Consider the following 27945-nt stretch of genomic DNA (forward strand, 5'->3'; position numbering starts at 1 on the left):
ATCATATGAGCAACACTGTGGTTACTAGATTTCCCCCATTATCAAGTCCACCACATATGCCATTACAGTCACTGTCTTTCAATGTAGTAAGATGCTATAGAGTCACTACTTGTCTTCTCTGTGTTATCCTGCCTTCCCCATGCACCCCCCCCCCCATTATGTGTGCTAATCATAATGCCCCTTATTCCCCTTCTCCCTCCTTTCCCACCCAACCTCCCCAGTCCCTTTCCCTTTGGCAACTGTTAGTCCATTCTTGCATTCTATGAGTCTGCTGCTGTTTTGTTCCTTCAGTTTTTGCTTTGTTCTCATGCTCCACAGATGAGTGAAATCATTTGATACTTGTCTTTCTCTGCCTGACTTATTTCACCGAGCATAATACCCTCTAGCTCCAACTATGTGGTTGCAAAAGTTTCTTATTGCTTTTAAGAAATATTCAACTGAATACTTTAACAGCATAGCAATTGTTTCACAACACCTTCAATAACTTTTGAAATGGACTTAGATTTCACCATGTTCTTATATTTAACATGTTTAATTGATATTTTCTTCTAAAATATCATAGCAAACATGTTTAATATACATCAAAAGCAGTTAAAAGAAACTTCCTTTCCTTTGGTTATCTGCCTTATAAAAAAACACAGAGACAACTTTTTGAAAAACAAAATTTAAAAATATAAAATCAGCTGTATATACAGAATACTGACATGCAGTGATTCAGAAGATACTGGTTTCAGCTGTTTCAAGGTTTACATAAGATGACGGAGGCAGTCTCTATTATGTCACTCCAGAAAATATATCCAATTACTAGCTAGCTTTAGAGATACTACATATACACTTAAGAAAATAAAGAGGACAGTCAAGCAAAACTTAGAAATTTAGTAACTTCTTACTCTCCAGATATTTTGACCACATCTAAAAAATTTAAACACATAAGATCATATGACCTTAAAGGGAACTCTTAAAATAATACAACATTTTGGGAATAGTGAAATCAAGTTACTGAAACCAAAGTAGTTCTCTTGACCTCCTCAGCCTTTTAACTAAGACCCAAATAATTTGATTCTATCAGCTAAACTTAATCCAACAGTTGATTATTTTTAAATGCCAGTACTGTCAAACCTCTTTCAATAATATTTAAAAATACACATGGACTAATTATTTATTACTTAGATGTTTATCTCATTTCTTTAAATATGTGCCTTAGGCTGATCTGCAGAACACTGGGGGAAATATACTGATAAAAAAACTAAATTTGCTTGTTTCTTTTTAAGTATTTATGCTAAATAATGTTACTGAAAACAACAATCCTTGTGTGGAAAAATCAGGTGGGTGATTCTCATTTGTGGGTTACTCTTAAATTTATTTAGCTAAGGGGGAATTGCACTGTTCTGGGTCAACAAGACTCTGAAGTGCTGCAGTTTTGTAGGCAACTGAAAATCTGAAATCAATGAAAAAATTAAAGGTAAGTGTCTTGGTGTAGAACATACAGGACACTCATAAGTTTCATAATAGCAATTTTTTCAGTTAAAGTTGAAGAATCTGTAACATATATGTATGTATCTTACTTCAAAAAAAGACAATAACTCAGAGATGCTTAGATTCAACTTCTGGTTCAGTCAAATGAAAGTCTGAATGTTTGGAATTAAATGACCCACTACTCGCCAAAAATCCACAGAATATTCACACCGGATAGACCAAAATTAACTCTCCTATAAAGAGAAAAAAAAAATTTTAGTGGAATTGATTACCAGGCATTTAAGGTCTTTTCTCAAATAACTATAATGAGCATTTACAAGGAATACATGTTTAACTGATGACACTTAATGCTATTGTGCAGTTGTTACATGTGGTTTATCAGGTGAATGCCAGTAATAGTAATTACTTTAACTGCTTAAAGCCCAAATCTAGAATAAATAGATTTATGGGGTGCTGAAAATTAATTTTTCAGTGGCTTTTAACTATTATACTAGAGAGATTAACATGATAATTTTAGCAAGTAAGATTACAGTAGAAATGTCAATTAAATTTAATGAAATGGAGAATATTGAGATGCTAGGTCTCTTAGAGAATTTCACCTATTTGACTTGAATTAGGAATTTACAATTATTAGGAATGCTTTAGTGAATTTGTATATGGGGATTATGAATTTAGCTTAAGCTAAACCACACCGCATATAACAAAAAAGAATATAACTGTATTCAATGTATGAAGGGAGAAGAGGGCTGTAAGAGACATAAATTACTTATCTAAAATGAGAAATGTTATAATTTTGGCTCATTTCAAGCCTAAGCATCTTTTTGTGTTTACAAACCATTTATAGAACACTTTTCTGTGAAAAACTCTTTCATGTCTTTGACCATTTTCTATATTTTTCTAATTAATATGATGGCTTAAGTTGGATTTACTATTTAGTTTGAGTTTGTCATTTTGTGTTAAACTTTATCATGTCTTTTGCTGAAGAGAACACTTAAATTACTGTGTAGGCAATTCTATCTAGATTTTCTTTCCTCTTCTAGAGGTAAAACATTCATCTCATTCCAGTAACTGCACAAATACCTAGCACTGAATTCATAATGCATTTAGATCAACCTGCTGCTTTACAGGCATGATTCCAAATGGACTAAATCTGAACCACTCATTTACTTCAAGTTACAGAATAGTAGTTTTTAAACTATTTGATTGTTTTAGAATGTATTAAAGAATTAATCACATTTAAAAGTAAATAATTTCCAAGTTTTTCCCCCTTGGTTAAGAAAAAAACCCCATGTAAGTAAGGACATACTAGTTTTAGTCTAAAATGTTTCTTCTCCACATATAAGTTGTTTATCAAGAGGAGACAGGCACTTCAAAAACTGTACCAATTATTTTTGGCCTCTAAGTAAATTACTGCCCCATTAACTACTTAAAATTTTTTTCCATTTTTTTGCATATGAAAATTGTATATGACACTCAACAGAAGCTCTGTGCTACCTGAAAAATCATTTATTTACACATCAAATATCAATTTGGATCTATAGAGGAAAAGATACATTTTCAATTAAAACCAAACACTGTCTATTTAATATATTTCCAAATTCTTCACTTCAAAATAACCTTTCAGAAACAATACTAAGTGAATAATTAAAAAACAATATATTTACAGCATATTCCATCTTTTTAATATATATGCATGCACATATTTATAACTAAATACTGCTAGAAATTTTAGGTAAAGAATTTTATTTACTGACATGGAAGAATGTCCAAGATAAACTGTGTCAGATTAAAAGGCAAGGTCACAGAGTAATAATGCTTGGGCACAATACATTTTTAAACAAAAACAAAATCAACTTGTTCCCAGACAGTAGTCTGGAAACATACACTTTAAACTGTTATACACCTTAAATTGTTAACATTGGGTACCTAGGAGCGGGGCTGAGAGAGGCTGGACAGAGGAGAATTTTCTATTTCTAATTTATACACTGCTCTATTGTTTAAATATTTCTACATTGAGATGTGTTATTTCTGCAATTAAAAATAAAGAAAAAAGAACCATGTTAGTTTAGATGTCTCATAAAAGTGACTTTCCTATTTAATCTTTCTTACATTAAAAAGTATATGATAAAGGAAGCTGGAAAATGTTTTTATCTGTTTATAAATTGCTGCTATGTCTTTTAAAAATCTTTGCATCTAATTTAAGGACAGGAGCTTGGCTTTCTCTAGAGCAGTGCTGTCCAATGGAAATATAATGTGATGTAAGCCACGAATGCAAGCCACATATGTAATTTCAAATTTTCTAAAAGTTTAAGAAAAACTATAAACAGGTGAAATTAATTTTAACAGTATTCTTCATTTAACCTTATATCCAACATATTATTTCAACCTGTAATCAATATATTAATAGATATTATTAATTATTAATAAGATATTTTACTTTTTTTGGATAGAATATCTTCAAATTTTAGTTGATGCATTGATCAGCCACATCTCAATTTGAACTAGTCTTGTTTCAAATGCTCAATGTCACATGTGGCTAGTGGCTGCTGTATTAGAAAGTGCAGTTCTAGAACATGTATGAAACAGACCTCCTAAACAAAACTGAAGACAGGCATACACATCAGAACTGGAATGAAAACCCCCTATGTTTTCTACTACAAGCATGTACATTTTCTTAGCCTTGGCTTACTTAGTACAGGCAGAGCTGGACCCAGAAGCCAGGTTTTCAAATACCCAGACCTTGCATTACCAGATTTCCCAACTTTACTAGGGTCTACTTACTTCAAGTATTATTTGGTACACTGTAATTTTGAATCACCAAAATGACAATACAACAATTCTGAATTTATTGTGACAGTATGTGAATTTCATTACTAAAAAAATAAACAATTTCAAGTGACCATTTTTCCACTCCAGTTAACACCTCTATAGAATGGCTGCTGATTCAGTCTCTGGAAGTATAAACATTTTACAGAAGGCTTTGTGTCTGAAATGGGATGGCTTGAATAAAAATAGACCAAGTTTTTTGTTTTTTGTTTTTTTAGTTTTAAAGTGGCAAGTGCCTGACCTAGATGTCAGAGTGATTCTTCTGGGGGACACAACTGTAAAGCCAATGCCTTTTTCCCAATAGGGAAATGGAGGTTCTGAAGAATTAATGGACTTGCCTAATACTAATGGACATGCTGGCTAGTGACAAAGCTAAGCTAGTACTAGAAGCACTAACTCTTGTTCAGTCCACATCTCTTTTCAGTGTATGATGATGCCTTCTGCAGCATCTTAAGGAAGGAAAATAAATAAATTAAGGGCCTGTGTCTTTAAAGCACAAATACCTACCCAAGCATTCCTGACTCTTTGGTCTTTATTATGTAGAGGAACATTAACAATGTATGAAACATATTATTTCGGCCCTGGAACAAAGACAAAAAAGACAGCAAGATTTACTTCAAACTAAACCAAAGATTCAGACTGAAAGGTGAATGCAGATCCTATGAATTCACATTCTATTAACTCAGAATTCCCTGTAATTCAGACTTTCATTTATTCACTCAACAAAGTGCCTGCTTTGTCCTAGGGAGTAGGGACATTGTGATAAGTAAGACAGAGGCAACCCATGTAATCAAGGAGCTTAAAGTCTGTAGGAAAGGCAGGCAGTGAACTCAGTATCACAATGAAGTGTGATGAATGTCATGAGAGAAGTTATCGGGCATGGTGGGAACACACGCAGCACCTGGCCTAGACTGGAGAGGCAGGGGATGGTGCCTTGAGGGAAAGATTTTTAAGTCAGGACCCGAAAAATGAGCAGAAAGTAAACAGACCGGCAAGTTTCCACACACAGGGAGCAGCATTTACGAAAGCTTGGAAGAGGGCTATTCTGAGACTGCTGCTGCTGCTCCTGTACATTATATACAAAAAAAGCTCTATCCCCAAAATTAACAGTGTAAGCAAAGTGCTGGGATTCAAAAATTTTAAATCATACATCAAAGTATATTACAGTGTATGTTAATAACATGTTAAATACAAATTTATTTTACCTACATGGGACTGTGAGGCAGTATTTTGCAAGCCCTAAAGTCAAACTATTACATGTAATATCAAGTCTATAAAATAGTTTCTACTTTAGGTTTTCAAATTACTGATTAACTTGTATCTGCTTACTCTAATTTAGTGTTTTTGTTTGAGAATGAGGACATATGATTTTTAAAAGGGTTTCTCATAGGAACTTTAATGGCCCAAAATAATCATATTTACAAAGTTGAAATATTAAACTTGAAAAAAGAGAAACTAACATCCTCTAGTAGGAATCTGATGGTGAATACAATTTATGATTATAGACAATGTAAAGTTTCTTAGTAAAGATGCTGGTAACAGAACACCTGGATACAAGTATAAACTGGAACAATAACCATTTTTATAAAGAACTTGATTTTAAAAGTCTTGAAACTATTCTGTACCCTAGAGTTCCATGTTTAGACTTTGAGCTAAAGAAATTACCTGAAAAGCAGACTGCTATATGCATAAAGATGAGTACTCAGCAGTTATCTACGCTGGTGAAGATTTAGAAACTCCCAAAACGTCCAGCAATGGGGAAGGGCTGAAAAGTTATGTTATGATCTTCTGATCAAGTTTTTGTAGTCATTAAAAAGTATTTTTATGAAGATTTTTAATGGGATGGAAAATTGTTATAAAGTTAATTTTTAAAAGGAAATAAAACTGCATAAATAATTATTTCAACCCATAAAAATGTACAGAGAAAGACTGAAATGAAATTTACCAAAAGAGCACATCAAAATGTTAACAATAGCTGCCTCTGAGGAATGGCACAGTGACATGGTTTTCCTTCTTTTTCTTTATATTTTTCTAAATTAAGTATATATTACTTTTATACAAGAAACATATTTTCCCTAATTTCAAAAGTTTACGTACTCCACTAACAAGAGAATCTAATTTTAAAAATATTATCAAAGCAAGTCATCCATGACATTCTGTAATAACAACTTCTACATTTAGAACTATACCTTTGGAAGACTGTAGACATGACGCTGGTAGATTAGCTCATAATGGGGAGGGTTAACAGCACTCTGATAAATGCAAAACACATTCTCATTTGTCACATCTGTAAAGGAAATATATTACATTAAAAAAAAAAACCAAAACCACTAGATAGATTTCACGTGAAAAGCTCAACTTAGTGTTTTAGGAAAGGTTTATACCTGGCTTATTTGGAGTCTGAACAAAGTGCTGAGAAGTGAATGTCTTTCCGTCAGGGTATTTGGGATGTGGAGGTAATCTGGAATCCAGGTAGGTGCAAAATACATGCATGATGATCTGAAGAAGAGGAAATAATTGTTTAAAGTCAGCATGAAAATCTATCAAGTCCTTTAAAAACATCTGTGTTTATAATAACTCCAACTTTTAAATTGTTCCCTAAAGAGAAAATTGGCAAAAATGCTTTCAAGTGTTATAAGATGAAATCTATAAAATGAAAGATAAAAACAAAACATTCCTAGTTTTCTGTTAAGTGGATCATTCATACCCATATAGTTAACAACAAAACCAAGATACAACAGACACATACTCAGTTCTCAATTTGAAACTTCATTTCACACATATTTTTTAAAAAATAGCATGATTTTTAAAAACTCTTACATGCTCAAAAACTTTATGCTCTTCGATCTCATATCTAATTCTAGGAATCTTTCTTAAAGTCATAATCCCAAATAAGAAAGAAATATGCATCATGATATTACTTGGAATGCTATTTAAAAGAAAAACAGTAACTTCTCTCTAGCCACGTTTCTCAAACTTTTAGATCCCATATAGAAGAATGCTTAAATGATAGTGTGTAATTAATAATGAGAAAATACTAAATGTTGCAAAACTAATAAAACAGGATATAAAATTTTACATGTGGGATGATTACAACCATGACAGAAATATCTAAAAAATGGCATAAGGTAAGTAAAGGAAAAAAAAAAACAACTCCAAAATACTAACAGCAGTTGGGTTAAGATAACAGTACAATTAAAAATTTTTATTTCTACCTTATTTTCTAAATACTTTTTTGTATTTATTTTTATAATGCAAATATAAAAACACATAAATCCAGTAACAAAAATGTTAAACTAAAAAAACAAAACAAAACTAGAAACTTACAGCAGAATCTGTGGGCAGGTCTGTATCCCACTTGCGTCCTTTGAAGTCTCCACCTCTATTCCATCGAAACGAGCTCATACAGCCTCCTTGAGAAAGTTCTGGAGCAACAAAGGTGAAATTGAAAAAGCTAGTAGTATGCAAAGGAAACAAAAGGCTAAGGGGTTACAATAAGGGACACATATCATCTTAAACACCTGATCAAAACATCAAAACATAAAGAAATACAAGCTATAAACTTAAACAATACCATGAAGAATCAGATATATCCAAAATATGGGACAAGACTACTATTTTGGATTCTTAAAAAAGTCAATGTCATGTGGGGAAAAAAAGGTGGCAGGATTGTTTTAAACAGAGACCAAAAAAGATGAAACAACACAATGCACTATATAAACGTAGATTCTCTCCTGGTTAGGAAGAGAAAGGGTATGGACATGGGAAATTTGAATATGAATTGTGTATTAGATGATATCATAGAAATATTGTTGATTTGTAAGGTCTGATAATTGTATTGTGGTTATGTAGGAAATGTTAATTTTAGGAATTTGCATGCAGAAAAGTAATGATGTCCACAACATGCTTTCAAATGGTAAAGCAAAAAAATATGTGTGTAAGGAAAGAGAATCAAAATGGCCAAATGTTGGTAACTGTTCAATCTAGGCCTGTACTGCAGTGTTCAGTGTATTTTTTTAAACTTTGTTTAAACTTACTTAGTATATAAAAATACTTTATATATACTTTGTATATATGAACACACACATGTACACCCGCACACGTGCTTTCTTTTGGATGTACAAATACCCTAGTAATGAGACAATATTGCCAAAAAAACTGCAACCTGAATTTATAGGATATACAGTGGCAGAGGATCATACAAAACTACACCATGGAGATGCATTCAGCATAATCCACACCATGGAAAAGTCTACAGGACAATCAATCCAGTTCTTTCAACAGGTAAGTTGCAAAGAAAAAAAAGAAGGAATGGACAGGAAATCTACAGCTTAAAAGAAACTTAATATAATCAATCAATCACAAGATATAATAATATTTGAATCCCAATTCAAACAACACCAAAAAATAATTAGATGTTTTATGAGATGGTTGGAAATTTGTAATAGACTCTATATTTCATGATATAAAGACATTGTTAAAAAATACTAGGTGTTGTAACCGTATTGTGGTTATGTTTTTACAAGTCCTTATCTCTGAGACACATATGGAGATATATAGATGAAGTCATAATGAAACACAGGATTTGCTTCAAATAATACAGGAAGGGAATATGGATAGTGCAGGGGCTGCCCAGGGAAAGATAGTTGTTGGGACGGGATGGTATGTACAAAAGGGCTGAGCACACTGCTGTGCCTAGTTTTATGTATGTTTGAATCCTTATATAAGAAGTTTTTAAAAAGTCATAATAAATGCTATTCCTGAACCCCAGTCCAAACCTAGAAGAGAGAGGGGCACCGTAACATTTTCAAATCAAGATTTATGATAAATCTGAAGAGCAAAATACTATTTCTAAAACTTGTTTTAGTGAGCAGAACATTTTAGAGTTTATCCAAATAAAGGTAGGGAGGCATAGAGTGTGTGGGACTATCACGCAGGCTAAATTTCCTGACTGTCAAATCCATCTCCTCAGATTACATTTCCCCCCAAATGATCAGAATAGAAATACAGAGCAGCAGCATATTAAATATCAATTTAAAAAACTAAAAGAGATAAAGATCAGCATGCTGAAATTATAAAGAATGTCACAGTGGCACCTATTCTTAGTAAAGAGCAGAAAATGAGTGAAATACTCACTTGAGCCCATTCAGCTCATTATTTTTGTTTCCCTTTACAGAATTAATGATTAACATATTCAAGGCTAACTACATTATTTTGACAACTCTTAAGCATATAAAATATGAAACTCAAAAGCTGTATAAGCCTTAATCCATAATCAAATATATACTTACAAAATATAAAATGTACTTGGCTATATTTTTAATTTTTTCAAAACAATTTTTTTTTCCTTGTTACCTTTATTTATAAAATCTCAAAGTAGTGAAAAAGCTGTCCATTTTTTCCTCTTCAAATCAATAGTTACCTTTGATCCTTTCAAACAAGTATTCCTGATTTGGGGTAAGGTCTAGATACTGCACGATTGTATTCAGAGTTGGAATGAGAGGAGCTTTGACCAGAGCAGCTTGTTTCAAGCTAGTAATGCTAGCCTCTGTTAAAAATAAAACACACAGAACACAGATTACATTTCATGTAGGTCTCTAAAGGACTTTAAATGCTGTTCTCTCAATAGATACTGAATGAATAAATAGAAGCAATAATAATTCATCTTAACAATTTGCATTATCTATTTCACCTACAATTTATTTTATCATTTCTGGCAAGATGGCCAGACTGACTCACATGCACACTTGCGTGCGCGCGCATGCGCGCGCGCGCGCGCGCACACACACACACACACACACACACTCCAAAAGCAAGAGCCAAATCCATTTTGGCAGATCTATAAACAATTAATACACAGATTTTTATGGGTTATGTATAAAGAAAGCTCAAAAAGGATAGGCACAGGTTCAAATAACATTAACAAGACCTAGAAAGTAACCATTCTGGCTTTGGAGTCAAGAGAGCTCTGGCCTCAAAATTCTACCCTGTGATCCTGGGCAAGTTACTTAACTTCTCTTAGTAGCCTCATCCATAAAATGGGGCACTAACAGCTTTTAAAGGTTAATGTGAAGGTTGTATAAATTACATATGAAATATTTGGATACTCAACAAATAGACGTTTAGGGATGTATAATTCTGATCTTAGTCCAGAGAATAAAGATTAAACAATACCCAAAAAAGTAGAAAGTGTTCATGTACAGTCCAAAGCACTTACATATTTTAAGGAGAAATTTATTCTCTACAAAGAGGCGGTTGACTAAAATACTCCCTATTTATTTTGAAACCTAATTACTTAACACAAAATAAGTTATGGTATAAATATTTTAGGCAGATTATATTATACAGACGCTTAACAGTTTTATTTTTTGCAGATAAGAGAACTGAAAATAGGTGATTTTAAATTACCATTGTTACATATTGTTCATGCAACTTTGTATTTACTATCTGCTAGGGACTTGTATCTAAAATAATAAGGAATAATAAAAAGATGAAAAACCCAATCTAGGAATGAATAAAGGATCTGAAAAGATATTTCTCCTAAGAAGATATATGAATGGCCAATAAGCACATGAGAAGATGCACAACATCATTAGCCATCAGGAAAATGCAAATCAAACCTACCATGATATACTGTTTCACACCCATTAGGATAACTAAGACAGACAACAAGTATTGGTGAAGATGTGAGAAACTGGAACCCTTATACACTGCTGGTGGGAATGTAAAATAGTGCAGCTGCTTTAGAAAACAGTCTGGCAATTTCTCAGAAGAGTAAATATGGAGTTACCATACGGCTTAGCAATTCCACTCCTAGGTAATACCCAAGAGAAATTAAAACATGTCCACACACTTGTACACAAATGTTCATAGCAGGTTTATTCATTTTATAATAGCTAAAAAGTGAAAACGCAAAAGTCAGCCAATAAATGGGTAAACAAAATGGGGTAAATCCATACAACAGGATATTGTATGGTAATGAAAAGAAACAAGGTACTGATAAATTCTACAAAATGCATGAACCTTGAAAACATTATGTTAAGTGAATGAAGCTAGTCACAAAGGACAACATATGACTCCATTTATATGAAATACCCAGAGCAAGCCTATCTATAGAGACAAAGTACAGTGGTAGTTGCCCAGGGCTGGACAATGGGGAGTGGTGGTAGGAAACAGGGGTGACTGCTAAAGGGTATGTGGGTGACGAGATATTCTAAAATTGATTGTGATGGTTGCACAACTCAAACCTTTGAATTGTAGGACTTTAAATGGGTGAACTAAATCATAGGTAAATTATACCTCAATAAAACTGTTATATTTTAAAAAGCACAGTTGGCCCTTTAACAACATGGGTTGGAAGAGAATGCATTATACATGCATTTTTTTCAATAAATATATGGGAAAGCTTTTTGGAGATTTGTGACACTTTGAACAAACATTTTCTTTTCTCTAGCTTACTTTATTGTGAGAATATAGTAATATAACATACAAAATAGGTGTTAATACCAAAATATGTGTTTAAGTTATCAGTAAGGCTTCTGGTCAATCAATGGTAAGCTATTAGTTAAGTTTTGGGGGAGTCAAAAGTTATATGCAGACTTTCAAATGTGTGGGGAATTGGTGCCCTTAACCCCCACACTGTTCAAGGGCTATCTTATATATTATAGACATTTAGTTTTTTAATTCACCTCAAGATAACAAAGGAAGTTGTTAAATAGCTCATTAAAAGCAGAGATTTTTCACCTTGCAGATTCACTGAAGGTAAATTAAAAGCTGGGCTCTATACTCACATACCTCCTATTTGTAGCTCTGGACAGCCCATTCTTCTCATCTGTGTGCTGACAGACTCAATCTCTTGTACAAGTGGCACTAATACTGTCTCATTGATCCACTAGGAAGAAATGAGGTAAACATTTTACACACATAATTCTAAAGCAATTCTCAAATAATTATTTTAATGAAATGTTATTTTTTTACTGTCTTCTACTTGAATACTAACAGAGTATAGTGAAAGAGAATGGAAGTAACAGCTACCTTAAATCTAGAGAGTTAAGTAAATAAATTGGTGTGTTAAGTCAACTAAGTGATATTCTTAAATCATATATGCTTGTTTTTCTCTCAAGGAAATATAAAACTTGTAGTTATATGTTAAGTTTTTCTTAAATTTTTCTTTCTATGATTATTACTTAGCTAAAAGGACACTCTTCAATTTACATTTCTAAGATAATTATTCACACATTTATTCATGTAGTGTTTACACTGGTTTATGATTAGCAAGATAGTTTTTCAAACTAACATAACTGATTAATTCTCAGCAGACTTACCTAATTCCCTCACCATGTGGAAAACAGATCTATTATATTTGAAACTGGTTTGTGAATATTATATTACGTTAGGGCTAGCAATTTCAAATACCACTTTGCATGGCTAATATCAAACCAATTCTGTGATGTTAAAAGGCTGTCCAAGGAAATACCCCACTGGTTTGTTTCTGTGTTATGTGTTGTGTTCATAGCAACTTCAACTCCACTTCTGTTTCCATGCCTCTGTTTAACCATAAAATGAGAGGATGAGAAAAAGTTTCAGATGAAATACAAGTCTACAATTTCTTACAAAAATTTTGAATTAAAAAAAAAAACTGAAAACGGAAAGATTCTTTGTAATCCATTTAACAAGCAAATTTATGTATTGGCAAGTACTGAACTGAATTCCCATGTATCTATTATGGGTTTTATCCTACTTAGTATGACTATTCATATGCTTTGCTGCAGAAATATTAATGTGGTTGACTACTGCGTGCTAACCAGACTCTACTAGAGGTATTGTAAAATGTATGGTCAATGCATACTGCTTTTCAAAAAATCCGAGAACCTGTATTTCAGAACACTGTTGTAACCTAGGAAATTCAGATAAGGGATTTTGTTTGTATTTCTTCAAGTTAATACTGCTGACTGAGACTTTATATTTTAAATATATTAGCATTTTTTGATAAGCCTGTAAGTTGAAATAAGAGAGTACAGTTCTAGGACATCATTTCAATTATTCATTCTTCCAACATTTATTAAATTAGATCCTACTTGTCAGCTACACTTTGACTGCAACAAAAGTATCCAAGGGGTTCGAGAGAGATCTAGGTCTCATTCTCAGAAAGTCTGATTGAGTGGTTCCACAATGTTTAATGTGTGCCAGGGATTTTCATTTTTAAAAAGCCATCCATCCAGGCTTTGGCTCAAGAAAGTAGGCCGTTATTTTTCACCACTCTATCCTATACTCCATTTAAATTATAGGAGCAGGATAAAAAAGGAGTACATGTGACTACGACATATTTCTAGAAGATGTAGATGTTGAGTGGACGTATGAGTGCTGAACCATCAAACAGCAGGAGAAGCGGCTGCCTGCACAGAATCTGAGTGCAGCTCTCTGCAGCGGCGGAGCGGCCCATTCACCCAGCAGAACTTAGGAGGTACAGGTGGTAGCAAGAGCGAGGGACAGAGGCAGGGTTACAAGGGAACTCACTCACTCTGTATGTGGGAGAGTTGGCCTTCCCAGCCTCCAGGCCAAAGACTAGAGGGTTCTTCTCCAGAAGGACTTAAGAAATTTGATGTATTCTGAAATAGCTTCAAGCTTATATTACCTTCTAAGTCTGAAATTTTGAGGGCAAGGACCTCATTTTTGTTTCCCCTCACATTTCTAGAAACAATAGTTACTGACAGAAAACCTTTTTGAAAAATAAAACTAAGATGTTAGGAAAGGGAAGAAGATCTTAACTAAACATATTCCTTTATTCACTCAAAATACACTGATACCCTAAACACAGAGGAGAAAAGAATCCCATGAAAACAGACACCATAAGGTAAATGCCATGTTTGTCCTTATGTATGGGCCATATCATACTTTTAATAATAACTGATATTCTAATTAATAATTAACACAGTTAATCAATATGCTAATGACATACTTTGCATATCAAGAGGTACTAATACTGTCCACAGAATGCCAAAACTTACATTTCTGAACTTGGCTGTCCATGAATCCATATGATCAAGAAGTTGTCTATTCATAGTCACTCTTGCCCAAACCTATTAGAAATATGTGTGAAATAATCAGATAAAAAGTCTTGCCAAAAATCAGTAATTCTTTCCCCCACCTTCAAAAACATTTGGAATAATTTTTAAAAACTTCATAAATGTCAATATTGATCTAATTAATATGCAGTAGTTTTATTACGCACTTGGTTGCTATCCATGTACAGATACATCTTTAAAATTTCTTATGTTGATATGTTTAAAGGGCATTCTTGCTTTTAAGAACAAAATTAAAATCCTGTATTTGGTATTAAACTCACAAAGTTAATGGACTGACAAATATTCTAATCCAAATGTATTTTAAAAGCAAGACTCCTGTATATGTTAAGTACAAATAGGTATTTGAGGTATCTTTTTATAAATGACTGAAGAAAAATATTTCAGACAGGACATTAATGTCAACCATGTATTATAATTAGTAAAACGTATAATATAATTCAGTTTTAGGTATATAGCTTTAGGCATACAAAGTTAGATAGGAGCCTTTCCAATGTTTACTATGTGCCAGATTTATGTTTCTAGCCAGTAAAAGTGGAGGTTACAGAATAAAAATGTTCTAGAAGTAGAAGAGAAGACATTTTTAACAATCTGTAAATCACAAATAGGTCATTTTTATTTTCCATTTACCTCCTCTGCAGCTTGTTTAGAACTGAGATCGGCTTCATCTTTGTTAGCACATGGGGCCTGAGACCTACAGGCAAGCTGATACTGAAACTTCTTTAAAGTCTGTGCATAATCCCCCACAGAACGATTGTAGTTCCAGAAAGTAGGACTGGTGGAAGGCGAGGTCAAGTCTGGGCTCCCTACAGTGATTCATTTAAAGAGTTACCAGTAAGCTGTAGTCATTTTGACGAGTTAGGATGTAAACAATGGGTATCCAGGCATCTAGACAATGACAATCAAGAAAGACACAGTCTCAAGGGGCTTCTCTCCTCCCTCTGCCCCAATATTACCTTTTTTTAAAGTAATGTGGACTGTTCGCACTAAAAATTAAATACTATTTTCTGAGCAGTATCAGTTTCAGAGTTGTAAGACCTCTAAGTGGTTGAAAGTATTTTCTGCTGTAAAATTTAGCTTGTTTCATTCTCTAAGACTCTCAAATGATTCAGCGAGAAACAAATGACAAATAGCCTTGGGAAATAAATAGACTAGGAAGTTCCATGATTGGATTTTTAGCTCCTTCTGAATGGGATAACTACAGCCTCCTATTAATAAATTACTCTTTGAATTAGAAGCTACACTCACTCTTCCCTGAACTCTGCTCGTTCTATTTACAGCTTACAGGAGTTCCTATGTTGTACTCAGAAGAGACTATCTGCTGATGACACTTCTAAGTTTATAAATTTATTTTGGATTTAATCCTGTAGAAAGGCCCCTACCAGAGTACTTACCACACTTTAAGGTTATAGTTTCTCTCTTTTCCCAAATAGAATTTGGGCTCTTTGAGGGCAGGGAGTAATTTTTCCCTAGCACCTAACACACTATCTGGATAAATAGCAAATTTTCCATGATAATTATGCTACTTATGAAGGGCTTACTTTTTCAGAGTTTAACTGATATCAAGAATATCAAATGATACTTCATATACACACACAAAAATCACAAATAGAAATTAGGGTTTTAAAAAATCTTAGCAGAATTTCTACAAGGAGTGACTATAAAATAATAAAACTGGTTTTCTTATGTATATAGGCACAAAAGATGAGAAATCATCAAAAGGGTATGTGGCAATATTTCAATTCACATCATCAAAACCTTGAAGCTTAGCCAGTGTTAGGCTAGTAGCCTTGGTGAATAGCATGTTTTGTGCTGGCAGTAAAGAAAGATCACACACACAGTCCAGTAAGGAAAAATCACATGCATGAAGTTAAATTTTCAAGTAAGACCGACAAAATTATTTACAGGAATGAATTAATGTCAAGAAAACACGTTTTAAACCAACAAAAGTGATTTAGTAATAAGCAGGGAATAAAAAAGGAAGGTAAAAGACATGGTCATGATAGAGCACAAAGTTGTCTTACTTTGATTTATCATTTTGACTATTAGCTTTTAAAATGATAATCAAGCTTTCTGAGAGAAAACCTGAACTTGAGAATTACAATGAAGATTGGCTTTAGATCACAGAAGATGCTTTATGTTGATGGCAGCATGTTTTAATAGCTGCTGTGCTTTAGCCAAAGTACAAGCAAAACATACAGAGCAAGCAGTGACAAAATGGGGCCCCTGCACAATGACCACCACCACAACAGGACAGCACAGACTCTGCAGCTGGAGGAATGCCGAAGTTTAGCCTAACGATCAAAGCACACAGAGCTACTTGGAATTCTGGCAACTCAACAAACCAGGTAACCTGAAACATCTCCCCCTATATATATATATATATAAATATCTGTTCAATAAAACATTAAATGAACAATGGCGCTTATGCAAAAAGTAAAAGGAATAGCCGGTGGCTAAAAGTGAAGAAATCAGAATGGTCTGTGTGTGAAGTGAGGCTGTGGCTGTTTTGGAGCATTTTGGAGGCATTGGGAAAACACCCAACTGGGAACTGGAAATGAGGAAGTAGGCCCAGGCCCAGAAGACGTAGAGAATTGGATTGAGACTTTTCTCTCTCCTACATTCTGATGTACCTGGCACAGGGCCACGAACTTCAAAAGGCCACATTCTTAGTGGATAAGAAAAAAAAATCTGTCCATTGGTACCAGGTGATAACAAGGAGGCTTGTGTGTCTTAGGTTGTTGAGAAATTTTTTTTAAATCCCCCAAGACTTAAAAATTATAGGTCCACCTTCATATGGGTTTAGACTGTCCATTTATACCGCTACCTGTGAGATCCAGAACCTCAAAGCCCAGAGATTACAAAAGTTAGTTGAAGGTCAATGATACTACTTAGGCACCTGGCAGAGGCAAATTCAAAACTGCTAGAAAAAGCACAGATAAAACTCTACTGGAGATGAATTTGCCAAATACAAACAAAAAATACATAAATCACAAGGAAACAAACCTCTAAGCAAGAGTCAACAAGTCAAGAATGTTAGTATTTAATCTCTAAGAACTTTAGGTAATTGAACTATTGGACAGAGATTTTTAAAAAGTATGTTTAAAGTGACTGAGACAGGAAAAAATAATTGAAAACATAAGAATAAAACCAGATACTCTAAAATTAATCAGGCATGTTTGAAACAGAACCCAATAAAACTTGAAAACTGAAAAAAAAAAAACCCATAAGAAACAAAAACTCAGGGAGTTAAGTTTAGACACTGTTAAAGAAAGAACAGAACACAGTCCAAACTGGCTAAAACAAACTGGGGTATGGGGTAAAACAGAAAACTCCTTTACAGACAAGAATGTCTAAGTAAAATGTGCAAGAAATAAAAGTATTATAAGTCTTCATTTTGCAATCATCACTGTATTAACTTATTCAGTAAAAGATCACCAATGGATTCTAAAACAACTGGGTGAAAGGCTGTGGGGGAATAGGATATTCACAACCCTCAAAGTATCACCCTATACATAAAGTATTAGTTACAAAAGGGAAAAGCTATTATGAAGAAACCAGGCTGCCATCATCTTGACCAAGTGGCCCACTCTAATGTTACCAATAAAAAGACAAAATGATACCACGTGTCTCCTGATGTGATACACTGAAAGGAAACACACCACCACCTAAGTTGTATTCTTGCCAAAAAATAATATTTAAACTGAAGTCTAATAATGAGAAAATGATCACACAAATCCAAATTTGCAGAACTAGCCTGACCTCTTCCAAATGTAAATGTCATAAAAAACAAAAAATGCACGAATGTTCTGGATTAAAGAGGACAAAGGAAGCATGACAACTAAATATAATATGTGATCTTTAACCGGATCTAGATCAGTAAAAGAAAAAAAGCTGCGAAGGTCATTACTGGGTCAACTGGAGGAAATGTACAATAATAGTAATATCTTATTATTATATCATCATGTTATAAAAAATGTTCTTGTTCTTAGGAGAGGTATATGAAATCTCATATAGGGATGAAATGGCCTTTCACAAAAAAGTGTCTGTGAAAAATAGTGCCTGGTTTCTACTGGAGAAAGGGGTTACAAATATGGAAAGGGTGGAGGCTAGAATTAAACCTTATATAACTGGATTGGAATTGTAAGTATCAGTATGAACTCAGGTTTTTAATATATACAACTGAATGGATTTAGAAGCACATACTGATGCACATGTGTATACACATGTATATACATGTATTTCCTAGCTGTCTGCTGAGAGGACCTGGAGTAATGATACCCTATTAACATGGTACATTCAGTGCCCAGACATTAATTTTTAAGTATCATTCTCCACTAAAAGCAATCACGGCCCCTTGGAGGAATAGGCTGACCACAGAGCTAGTTAGCTGGGGAAGGAAGAAGAGGAGTCTAGAATCTTGAGGTGCTAGAAAGTAAAACAGCATCACCAACAAAAAAAACAAACAGAAGCCAGAGGGTCCCACCAGCCAGACTCGAGACAATCTAACTATCAAAATAAATGACATAACTGGGGAGAAGAAAAAGCTCTATCTTCTAATAGGATGCCACCAGGTAAATGTGAAAAGGTGGTCACACAATTAATGTACTTAATACCACTGAGTTACATATTTAAGAATGATTAAAATGGTAAATCTTTTTACCACTCCAAAGTGTTTAAAAAATTAAAAGGATACATATAGAAAGAATGATAGAATTAGAAAGCCACTATGAGAAGCAACATATTAATAATCAAGTTTGAAAACAGTATTAAAAGGATGTTAAAATTAGTAAGTCAAAATTTGATGAGAACATATTTATATAGCCTCAAAGTAGCTGCCCACAAAATACTTACTATTTACAAGTTTGTACAAAACATTTAATTACCTAAAAACCTACAGGTACAGAAGGGTTAAAAGTACAGGGATGCACATAGATAAAATAGGCAAATACTAACCAAAAGAAAATTAGTATAGCTGTGTTAATATCAGGCAAAATGCCCAAGAGATAAAGATAAAAGGAAAAACTGAGCAGAATGATATAAACAATTTAGAATTTATGTGCACTTAACACAATCTCATATATGTTTAGCAAGTTTTGACAGAATTATTCACTTCTTGGAATTTACCCAAAGAAAACAAAATCCCTGATTTGAAAAGTATATATGCACCCCTATGTTTACTGCTGCATTATTTACAATAGCCAAGATATGGAAGCAACCTAAGTGTCCATCAACAGATGAATGGATAAAGAAGACGTGGTACATATACACAATGAAGTATTATTCAGGCATAAAAAAAGAGAAATCCTGCCATTTGCAACAAAATGGATAGACCTGAAGGGTATTACGCTAAGTGAAATAAGCTAGGTGGAGAAAGACAAATACCATAGGATTTCACTTGTTTTTGGAATATAAAAACAATGAAAAACAGAATGAACAAAACAACAGTAGACTCACAGACACTAGGAAGGGACAGGCAGCTACCTTGGTGGAGGGGTTGGGGTGGTGGGTGGATGGGAAAGGTGAGGGGGAGAAAAGGGCACAAAAATCTCAGTCATAATCTAAGTCAATCACAGGAATGGTAGAACAGCATGGAGAATATAGTCAATGATTCTGTAACATCTCCCTATGTTAACACATAGTAACTGCACTACTGGGGGTGAGGATTTAATAATATGGATAACTGTTGAACAACTGTGTTGTATATTTGAAACCAGTATGAAATTGTATATCAATGATATTTCAAAAAAAAATTACACAGAGATATTTAATGGGAGACGATGGGAGTTTTGAGCACTAGTAATTAACAGATTAAGCAGATAAAAATTAATGACAAAGAATTTAAGAACATTATTCAAGAAGCTTGACTCAATGAACAAATGAAACCCAATATTTAGAGACTATGCATTCTTTTTAATATGCTGAAAAACCATTTATAAAAGTGACCATACAACAGATCTAAATGCATGTCTCAAAAAATACCAAAAAATTAATAGTGTTACAGATCAGAATCTCCAGCCACAGTATGATTAACTTAGAGAAAAGATAAAAGATAACCAAGCCTTTCATTTCATGCTTGGAAGTTAAAAGAAATGCAATCACCAAAAATACTTCCAAACAACAGTAACACTTCTAAATAACAACTATAGGTAAAAGAAGAAATAAAAATAGAGTCAGAAAATCCCTGAATATGACAATAATATGCAGAGAGCACATAGGTCCTTTATATTATATTCTGTAATTTTCAGTATACTTGAAATATTTCAAAATTTAAAGAGAAGAAAAGCATGTATTAACAAATAACGAGATAATATTTATTTGTTTCTCTGACATCTGTGGCACTTGCAAGTAAAATTAAATTAAAAATCGACAGAGAGATTTCAAGTGACACAAAGAGCCATGGTCCAGTAACTGGCTTCCTCACTATGGCCATGTTTTAGCACCTAATGTGCTTTCTGTGAAAGTTCCTGAGGGGGAAAAAATCATTACTCGGCTCAATAACCTAAGTTGGTTTCAAATAATTGACTTTGTAATACTCAGATCCACCCCGAATAGATTAAGATTTGCTAACATTGTTTCCTAAGGTAAACTAAAGTTTCAACGACGTTCTGAAAAACACAGCACTTCTAGAGTGAATCCACTCTCTCTCCTGCTTACTTGCCTGCCACACCAACCCTCCCAAGGACTACCTGAAGGCAGACAGCTACCACTTCAACAAGCTTTACTAAACACTTCAAAAACATTTTACAGCCTCAACTTTTAAGAGAAATTATAACTTACATTATATGAAAAAGCTTTTAATCTTAATGTAGATGAAAAGTTCAAGATTTCTCAGTTCAGCTGTATTTTACTTCTTAAATTTGTTGAGCTTAATTCTAACTGCATAAAACGTAAAAATAAAATGTATTTCTCTCCTGAGCTACACATGGTATACAGTACAAGAGACTTAAAACCTTTATGTACAGGTACCAAGGTAATGCAAATAATTAGGTTAAGGATAATGTAAAGTGACACCAAAAATAAGTACATTAGATCTAAATAAAAAGTATATGTACCCAGCTTAACTCTATGCTGTTTCTCTTCTTCACTTCTAAGAAAAGTATCCAGAGTTCGTAGGTCTGTCATGTAGTCTTCTTTGTCAGTAGGGGAGTTATAGACGGTGGGTGAAGAACGGTAGCGAGATCTCAATCCACTGCTCTCCACTGGTCCAACAGTGGTAGGGTATGGAGGAGAAGGAGAGGGACTATAGCTTGCCAACTACAGAAAATAAAAGAACTTTATTTTATTTTTAATTGAAATTTATTTTTATTTTTGACTTTAAACATATGCTTATCATATGTCCTACAAATGTGCTCCTTTATCTTTACCCAAAGGAGCTGGAAACTTATGACCACACAAAAACCTGCATACCAATGTTTATAGCAGCTCTATCACAATTGCCAGAAGTTGGAAGCAACCAAGATGTCCTTCAGGAGATGGATAAACTGTGCACATGCACACAATGGGATACTATTCAGCAGTAAAAAGAAATGAGCTATCAAGCCATGAAAACACATGGAAGAACCTTACATACCTATTACTGAGCTAAAGAAGCCAATCTAAAAGACTAATACTGTGCGATTCCAATTATATAATATCCTGGAAAAGGCAAAACTATGGAGACAGTAAAAAGATCAGTGGTTGCTAGGAACTGGGGTGGGGGAAGGATGAATAGTTGGAGTACAAAGGATTTTTAGGGCAAAGTACTCTGTATGTTATTAGAATGATGGATAAATGTCATTATACATTTGACCAAATCCATAGACTTACACCACTAAGAGTGAACCTAATGTAAATAAATTATGGACTCTGGGAGATAAGGTGTGTCACTGCAGATTCATCAATTTGTAACAAATGCACCACTCTGGTGCCTGATATTGATAGTGGGGAAGGCTATGCATGTGTGGGCATTGGGTATACAGGAATTTTCTGTACCTTCCTTTCAACTTTGCTTTGAACCTAAAACTGTTCTAAAAAATAAATTCAATTTTTAAAAAAGTAATGTATGAATGTTTTAAAAATTAGAAAGTATGAAGAATATGTCACACATAACTCTACCACACAGAGATAATATAATCCTTTTTCACATTTCATGTTTTTTCAAATCTTCAAATATGTACATAGCTATGTCAATATATTTTTGTTTTTACATAATTGAGAAAATACTGTTTAGCTTTTATCTTCATTCTTTAAAAAGTTAATCAGGTATTCTTCTATAAAAATCCTTTATAAATATCTTATTGTCTATATAATATTTCATTGTGTCAATATACCATAATTTATTTTTATATTCTATTATTCTAAGATTTGGATTGCCTAATTTTTGGCTAATGTAAGTATTAGGATAACATCTTTGTACATAAATCTTTGCTTAATTTCTGATGCCTTCCTTTAGATTTCTAGGACTAAAATGATTTGACCAAAGCATATGAACATTTTTAATACATATTTCCATTCTATTAAACAAAAATATACTAAGTTATAGTCTTGTCAGAATACACAGAAATACCTATTTTGGTATATGTCTATCAGCATTACTATTTAAAACTGTTTATTTGATATATAAGAAATTTTTTTTAAATGTGAATTTGTACTTATACCTAGGAAATTATACACTTTAAAAATAGAATTTCTGGTTATTGGTATTACCTAGTTTATTAACTTTTTCTTCTGGTATGTTCACAATTTTTTTCTACTGGGGTTTCCTGTATTTCACCCATTCCCCCACTCCCCTCCCCATGGCAACTGCCAGTCTGCATTCTGTGTTTATATGAGTCAATTTCAGTTTTGTCTGTTAATTTTTTTTTTTTAGATTCCACATATAAGTTCAATTATATGATATTCATCTTTACCTGACTTTTTTCACTTAACATAATACCTTCTAGGTCTACCTGTGTTGTAGTAAATGGTAAGATTTCATTCTTTTTTATAGCTGAGTAATATTCCATTGTATATATGTACCACCTCTTTTTTATCTACTCATCTATCAATGGACAGTTAGGTTGTTCCCATATTTCAGCTACTGTAAATAATGGGAATAACACAGGAGTGCATGTATCTTTTTGGATTAGTGGTTTTGTTTTCTTTGAGTAAAAAGTTCACTGTTGATAATTAAAAAGACTCAATGGTAAAACTTCAGGACCCTAATGTAGTCTGAGGATGTATGTATTTGATTAGCAGTTTTAAAATTTTCTTCTTTGATTTATTTAGGTTTTCTATTTCTTAGTCAATTTTGGCACTTTTTTCCCCCAGAAAAATAATCATTCATTTCAATAACTTTTCCAAAGTACTAGTTTGGCTCACCACACACATATATAGCATAGAATCTCTGTTTCATACACTGTTGCTAAGGAAACAAAGATAAATAAAAATGTGCAATCTTGTGCTCAAGGAGGTGACAATCTACTAGAAAAAAGATAATTAAGCAATGTTATGAACTTTATGTACAGAGCTATTTAGTATAGATTAATAGTAGTTTTTAAGAAATGAAAGTAGCTTAAAGATTCAAGAGTACACTATGATATCCACTAGATGAGTATTAAGTAGCCATTAAACAGAAATTATGTTTGGGTAATAAGAATGAGTCATTTTTCTTATACTTTTCTAACTTTCTATAATGATCATATAGTACTTTTCTCATAAAAACAAGCCAGAACTATTTTTAAAAGTCATATTTGTTGATTGGTTATAAATTATCACTATATATACTGTGTAATAGTTAACATGTATAAAATTTTCTCAATTCTATTACTTGCCAAAACTACTACTGGTGAACCAGGAGTATGGAAATTTCATTACAAATAAATATTATGTAAAAGCGTCAGGGCAGACAGTGTGTTGATTTCATTTCCAGACAGCATTTAATGAGCAGCTACAGAGATGTTAGTGAGAGCATCGGAAAATATGACCATCCCTCTTTTAAGCCCCTCTTATGCTTCAGGCAGGAGTCACAATTTCAAATTTCTCAATTTTACTTCTACCAAACCTAAAAATTAGAACAAAATTCCACTCTACTATGCGAACTGGAATGAAGGTTTCTAATCATCTCATGGACAGTGTCCAAACTCGAGTCAAACCACATGACAATCCCAGTTTTTAGCTTAGAAGATACTCCAACACTATGAAAAGCACTACAATTCTAGAAGGATATACAAAAGTTTCACATCAAGAAGCAAAGAAGGAGTGAAAACATAAGTAAAGGAAACTAAAAAGCATTGTACTTTCAAGTTCGTTTTTAAGAACAAGCAGAAAGATCCTTGATGGTGGACCTCAGTTCATCATCTGTAAAAACTCAATTTTTTTCTTTCATCTTAAGATGTGGTATAAAGAACTTCTCACTAGGTGTCAGGAAATCTGGATTCTATTGGTTCTTAAATGGTGATTTGGGCAAATCAATTATATACTGTTTCATGGTTTCCTCATTGATAAAATGAGGAGTTTCAACTCACTAGATGATTTTCAACGTACCTCCTAATTCTAAAATAATGTGACTGGCCAAGAGAAAAGAGTCATTACCTTATTATAACCACTGACGGGTGAGTAGGTCACTCCAGGGCTATATGAACCACTGCCACCTGACGACAGACCTTGCAGCTGAGGGCTGTATCCCGTTATACAGCTGGTGGTGAACTTGGGGCTGGTACTGGGTGAACGAGATGGGCTGTAACTCAATACACTCTGACCCTGAATTGAAGGAGAAGGTGGAGAAGGAGGGATTTGGGTTGCTGCCAGATCATGTGCAGGAGTCTGTACAACTAGAAGGAATAAATAAATAGTAAGTAAATAGCATGTGTATGTGTACAAATAAAATTTATTAATGAACTGAATCTTTTTCTTCAGGAAAGTGAAAGTAATAGAGTGATCTGGTTATTAAAATACATAAGCTATTATTACCAAAGTTCACAAATTAGCTGTTTCCATAAAGTTGAAAATATGACATTGGCTTCAATGCAGCAAGAGTTGGTCATTTAATTTTAATTTTAATTAACAATGGAACAAACTTACATGAGGTGTTAAATGTTAGCTCCACTCAATTTAAATAAAATAGGAATGATAATCATTGGTCTTAAGACACTTAATTGTAAAGTTTATTAATACAGTTGAACCACATGGCCTTAGAAGTCCCTTCCAACTGAGTCTATGAAATGGGGAATATTAAATAAAGATTTAATGTCAACTTTTCCTCTACCTTTGCAAAAGATGCAACATACTTACCAGCTGTTTTCAACCCTAAAAGTGTTTGCTGTCCAGGGCTAACAACTAGACTTGTTGGTGCCACAGTATATTTGAAATATCTCCAAAAATCAAATAAGGCATTTAGGCTGAAGAGAGAAGCAAGGGCAAGCTCTGGAAGAGAACAAAAAAATTTTTTAAAGCGGGGAGCAGAACTCTTCATACTCTTAGCAAATCAAAACAACAAAATTGAAAACTCTCTTCTTATTCCTCATAATAGTCAACATTTAATGAATGTCTATTACATATAGGGCATTTACTCGTGATACAAAAATAATTACTAATCTTTACAGCCTTGTACAATCAACTTTCACCCTTGCTTTAAAGATCAATCAACAGTTGTAGAGAAGTCAAGTGATTTATAAGAGCACACAACTCGCTATCGAAGCCATGATTCTATCTTAGGTATGCAGACTCCAAAACTCTTGTTCTTCCACTTGCCACATCTCCTCCCTGACACACAGACTTTAGATTAATGGGCATATTTGACTAAGGAATTTACTTTAATGACCATATGGACTCTTCATACGCAAGAACTACTGAAGAGCAGACAGAAGAGAGGAAGGAATGAGGAAACTATGGAAGGTATCAATGGAGTAAAAATCTAGTTGGTCTTCAAAGGTAAAAAGGTAGAGAAGTAGGGAAGGCAAGTAGATAAAGGAGAACATACAAATCTCACCACTCCCAAACTTTATTTTTCTTACAAAACTCTAATTGTATTGTTTATTCACTTAATTGTCTTCTCTACTAGAATATTCTTTCCAGAAGGGCAGGGACCTTGTTCCCTTCCTGCTACATTCCCAGTTTTTGGAACACAGTAGTCACTCTAATATTTGTTGAATGAAGGAATGGCTACTAAGTTGAATTAAATATGAATGCAGTTTTTCACTGGTAGTAAATCTACATCACAGCAAAAAATACTTACCTATATACCAGAGGGGCCAGTATGTCACATTATAATATGAACTAATCAATTTTCCAGTCCTGAAAAAAAATCATTAAGACTTTTCAATAACTTAAAAACACAACAACAAAAATCAACATAAACACAAAAACCTGTGGAATCAACCACTGGCTACAAAAGTCTTACTTTTTTAAAGCTAATTAACTTACATTTCAGTATATATCATTCCAGCTATGGATACATTTAGGAGTCCCCAAGCTAAAACCACTTTCCTAGCTTCTGTTTCCTTTCTCATCTTGATGGTTCTGTCAATAAGGGAAGCACTAGGGCTTGGCTCCCCTTGCATCTATTAAAAGACAAAAAGCACAAGAATTAATCAAAAGAAACAACTCCATTTAAGGAATCAAACTTGCGTCCTTTACAATGGTTAACTAAAAATTGCATGTACTTTTATCTTTAAAGTGGTTTCCAAAATCTTCTACACTTCAATATTAGTGTATGAAAAGAGAACCATAAATAACAATTTCATTGGCACCATAGTAATCAACAGAGAACTCGCTGGTCGCTTCATAGAACAATTTAATACTTCCAGTAAAGAAAAATGCTTTCTTCAGTAATTTAATGATTGGCAATTACGTGTGCAATTACTCTGTATTGTGTTTTTGGAATGCCACAAATACCAAACCACGGGCTTATTTAAAATACTCAAAATACCAAGTTTTAGAAAAAAATATTCCATGTAAGCTGTAAGCCATTGAAGACTCTGCTCCTGCATCCCCACGCAGAAGCCACTAACCGCCTGCGATCTTAACTGTACTCGGACCACAGCACGCCAGAGATCTCCGTTTTGTGTTGCTGATGATGAAGTACAAGGATTTCAATTTAATACGGGCGAGAACTCACGGTGTAAAGGGATGACGACGAGTGGGTAAGTGTGCATTGTTTTGGTCCACAATGGAATGTACATTGCCTTTGTTTTGCTAGGCCTCATCTCTTTCAAATGTTAAGCCTTGTTCCAGCTTCATGGAGTTGGATCCCATAGAGTCCAGAGCTGTATCCTTCCCGCCACCCAGCCAGTCAAAACTCCCCAGTCCCCAGAGCTTCCCTCCATGGCTCCTCCAGCACAAACATTAGCAGGCCCTATGGCTTGTTTCCTCCCTTCCACTCCGGGTGGTATGACTCCTGGCTACAACCGCCCTTTGGCTGAACCCTCGGCAGATCAGCGGGCGTGGAACTTCCACGTCTAGGCCCGCGTGGACTCCGTGTCCAGGAAGCAAAAAGATGACCCCGAAAACGCACCGTGCTCTTCGACCGGAAGCCGCTGGCTCGCGTCCCTCCCTACTGCGCATGCGCGAAACCCGCGCGAAGGCGAAAGTGGTAGGCTTG

At 34.0% G+C, this 27945-nt stretch overlaps 1 protein-coding gene across 5 annotated transcripts; it reads right to left on the reverse strand.

The window, feature by feature from the left end:
• On the reverse strand, positions 1 to 27901 carry TMEM209 (transmembrane protein 209). 5 transcript variants are annotated; one of them, XM_036909028.2, is made up of 16 exons: positions 27859 to 27876; positions 27274 to 27414; positions 26769 to 26905; positions 26581 to 26639; positions 25638 to 25769; positions 24939 to 25177; positions 21440 to 21641; positions 15015 to 15190; positions 14310 to 14381; positions 12097 to 12193; positions 9725 to 9850; positions 7630 to 7727; positions 6687 to 6801; positions 6492 to 6589; positions 4810 to 4883; positions 1 to 1709 (listed from the first exon to the last, which is right to left on the reverse strand). In XM_036909028.2, the coding sequence occupies exons 3-16, from the start codon at positions 26903 to 26905 to the stop codon at positions 1655 to 1657; spliced, it is 1680 nt and encodes a 559-aa protein (XP_036764923.1). In that variant the 5' UTR covers positions 27274 to 27414; positions 27859 to 27876; the 3' UTR covers positions 1 to 1654. The 5 variants fall into 5 exon arrangements, with proteins under 5 accessions (XP_036764923.1, XP_036764925.1, XP_036764926.1 ...); XM_036909030.2 differs by lacking the exon at positions 27274 to 27414 and having other exon boundaries at positions 27859 to 27901; XM_036909031.2 differs by lacking the exons at positions 27274 to 27414; positions 27859 to 27876 and adding an exon at positions 27463 to 27845.
• Positions 27902 to 27945: the final 44 nt, after the last annotated feature.

Source organism: Manis pentadactyla, chromosome 7 (genome assembly GCF_030020395.1).
Source record: "Manis pentadactyla isolate mManPen7 chromosome 7, mManPen7.hap1, whole genome shotgun sequence".
NCBI classification, from domain to species: Eukaryota; Metazoa; Chordata; class Mammalia; order Pholidota; family Manidae; genus Manis; species Manis pentadactyla.

Coding starts and splice junctions, on each gene's coding strand:
- TMEM209 (XM_036909030.2), bottom strand. CDS start 26,905: ATGCAAGGGGAGCCAAGCCCTAGTGCTTCCCTTATTGACAGAACCATC. Junction 21,642..24,938: donor CCGTCAGTGGTTATAATAAG/GTAATGACTCTT, acceptor TATTTTCTGTAG/TTGGCAAGCTATAGTCCCTC. Junction 1,710..4,809: donor AAAGAGTCAGGAATGCTTGG/GTAGGTATTTGT, acceptor TTCTCTTTATAG/GAGAGTTAATTTTGGTCTAT.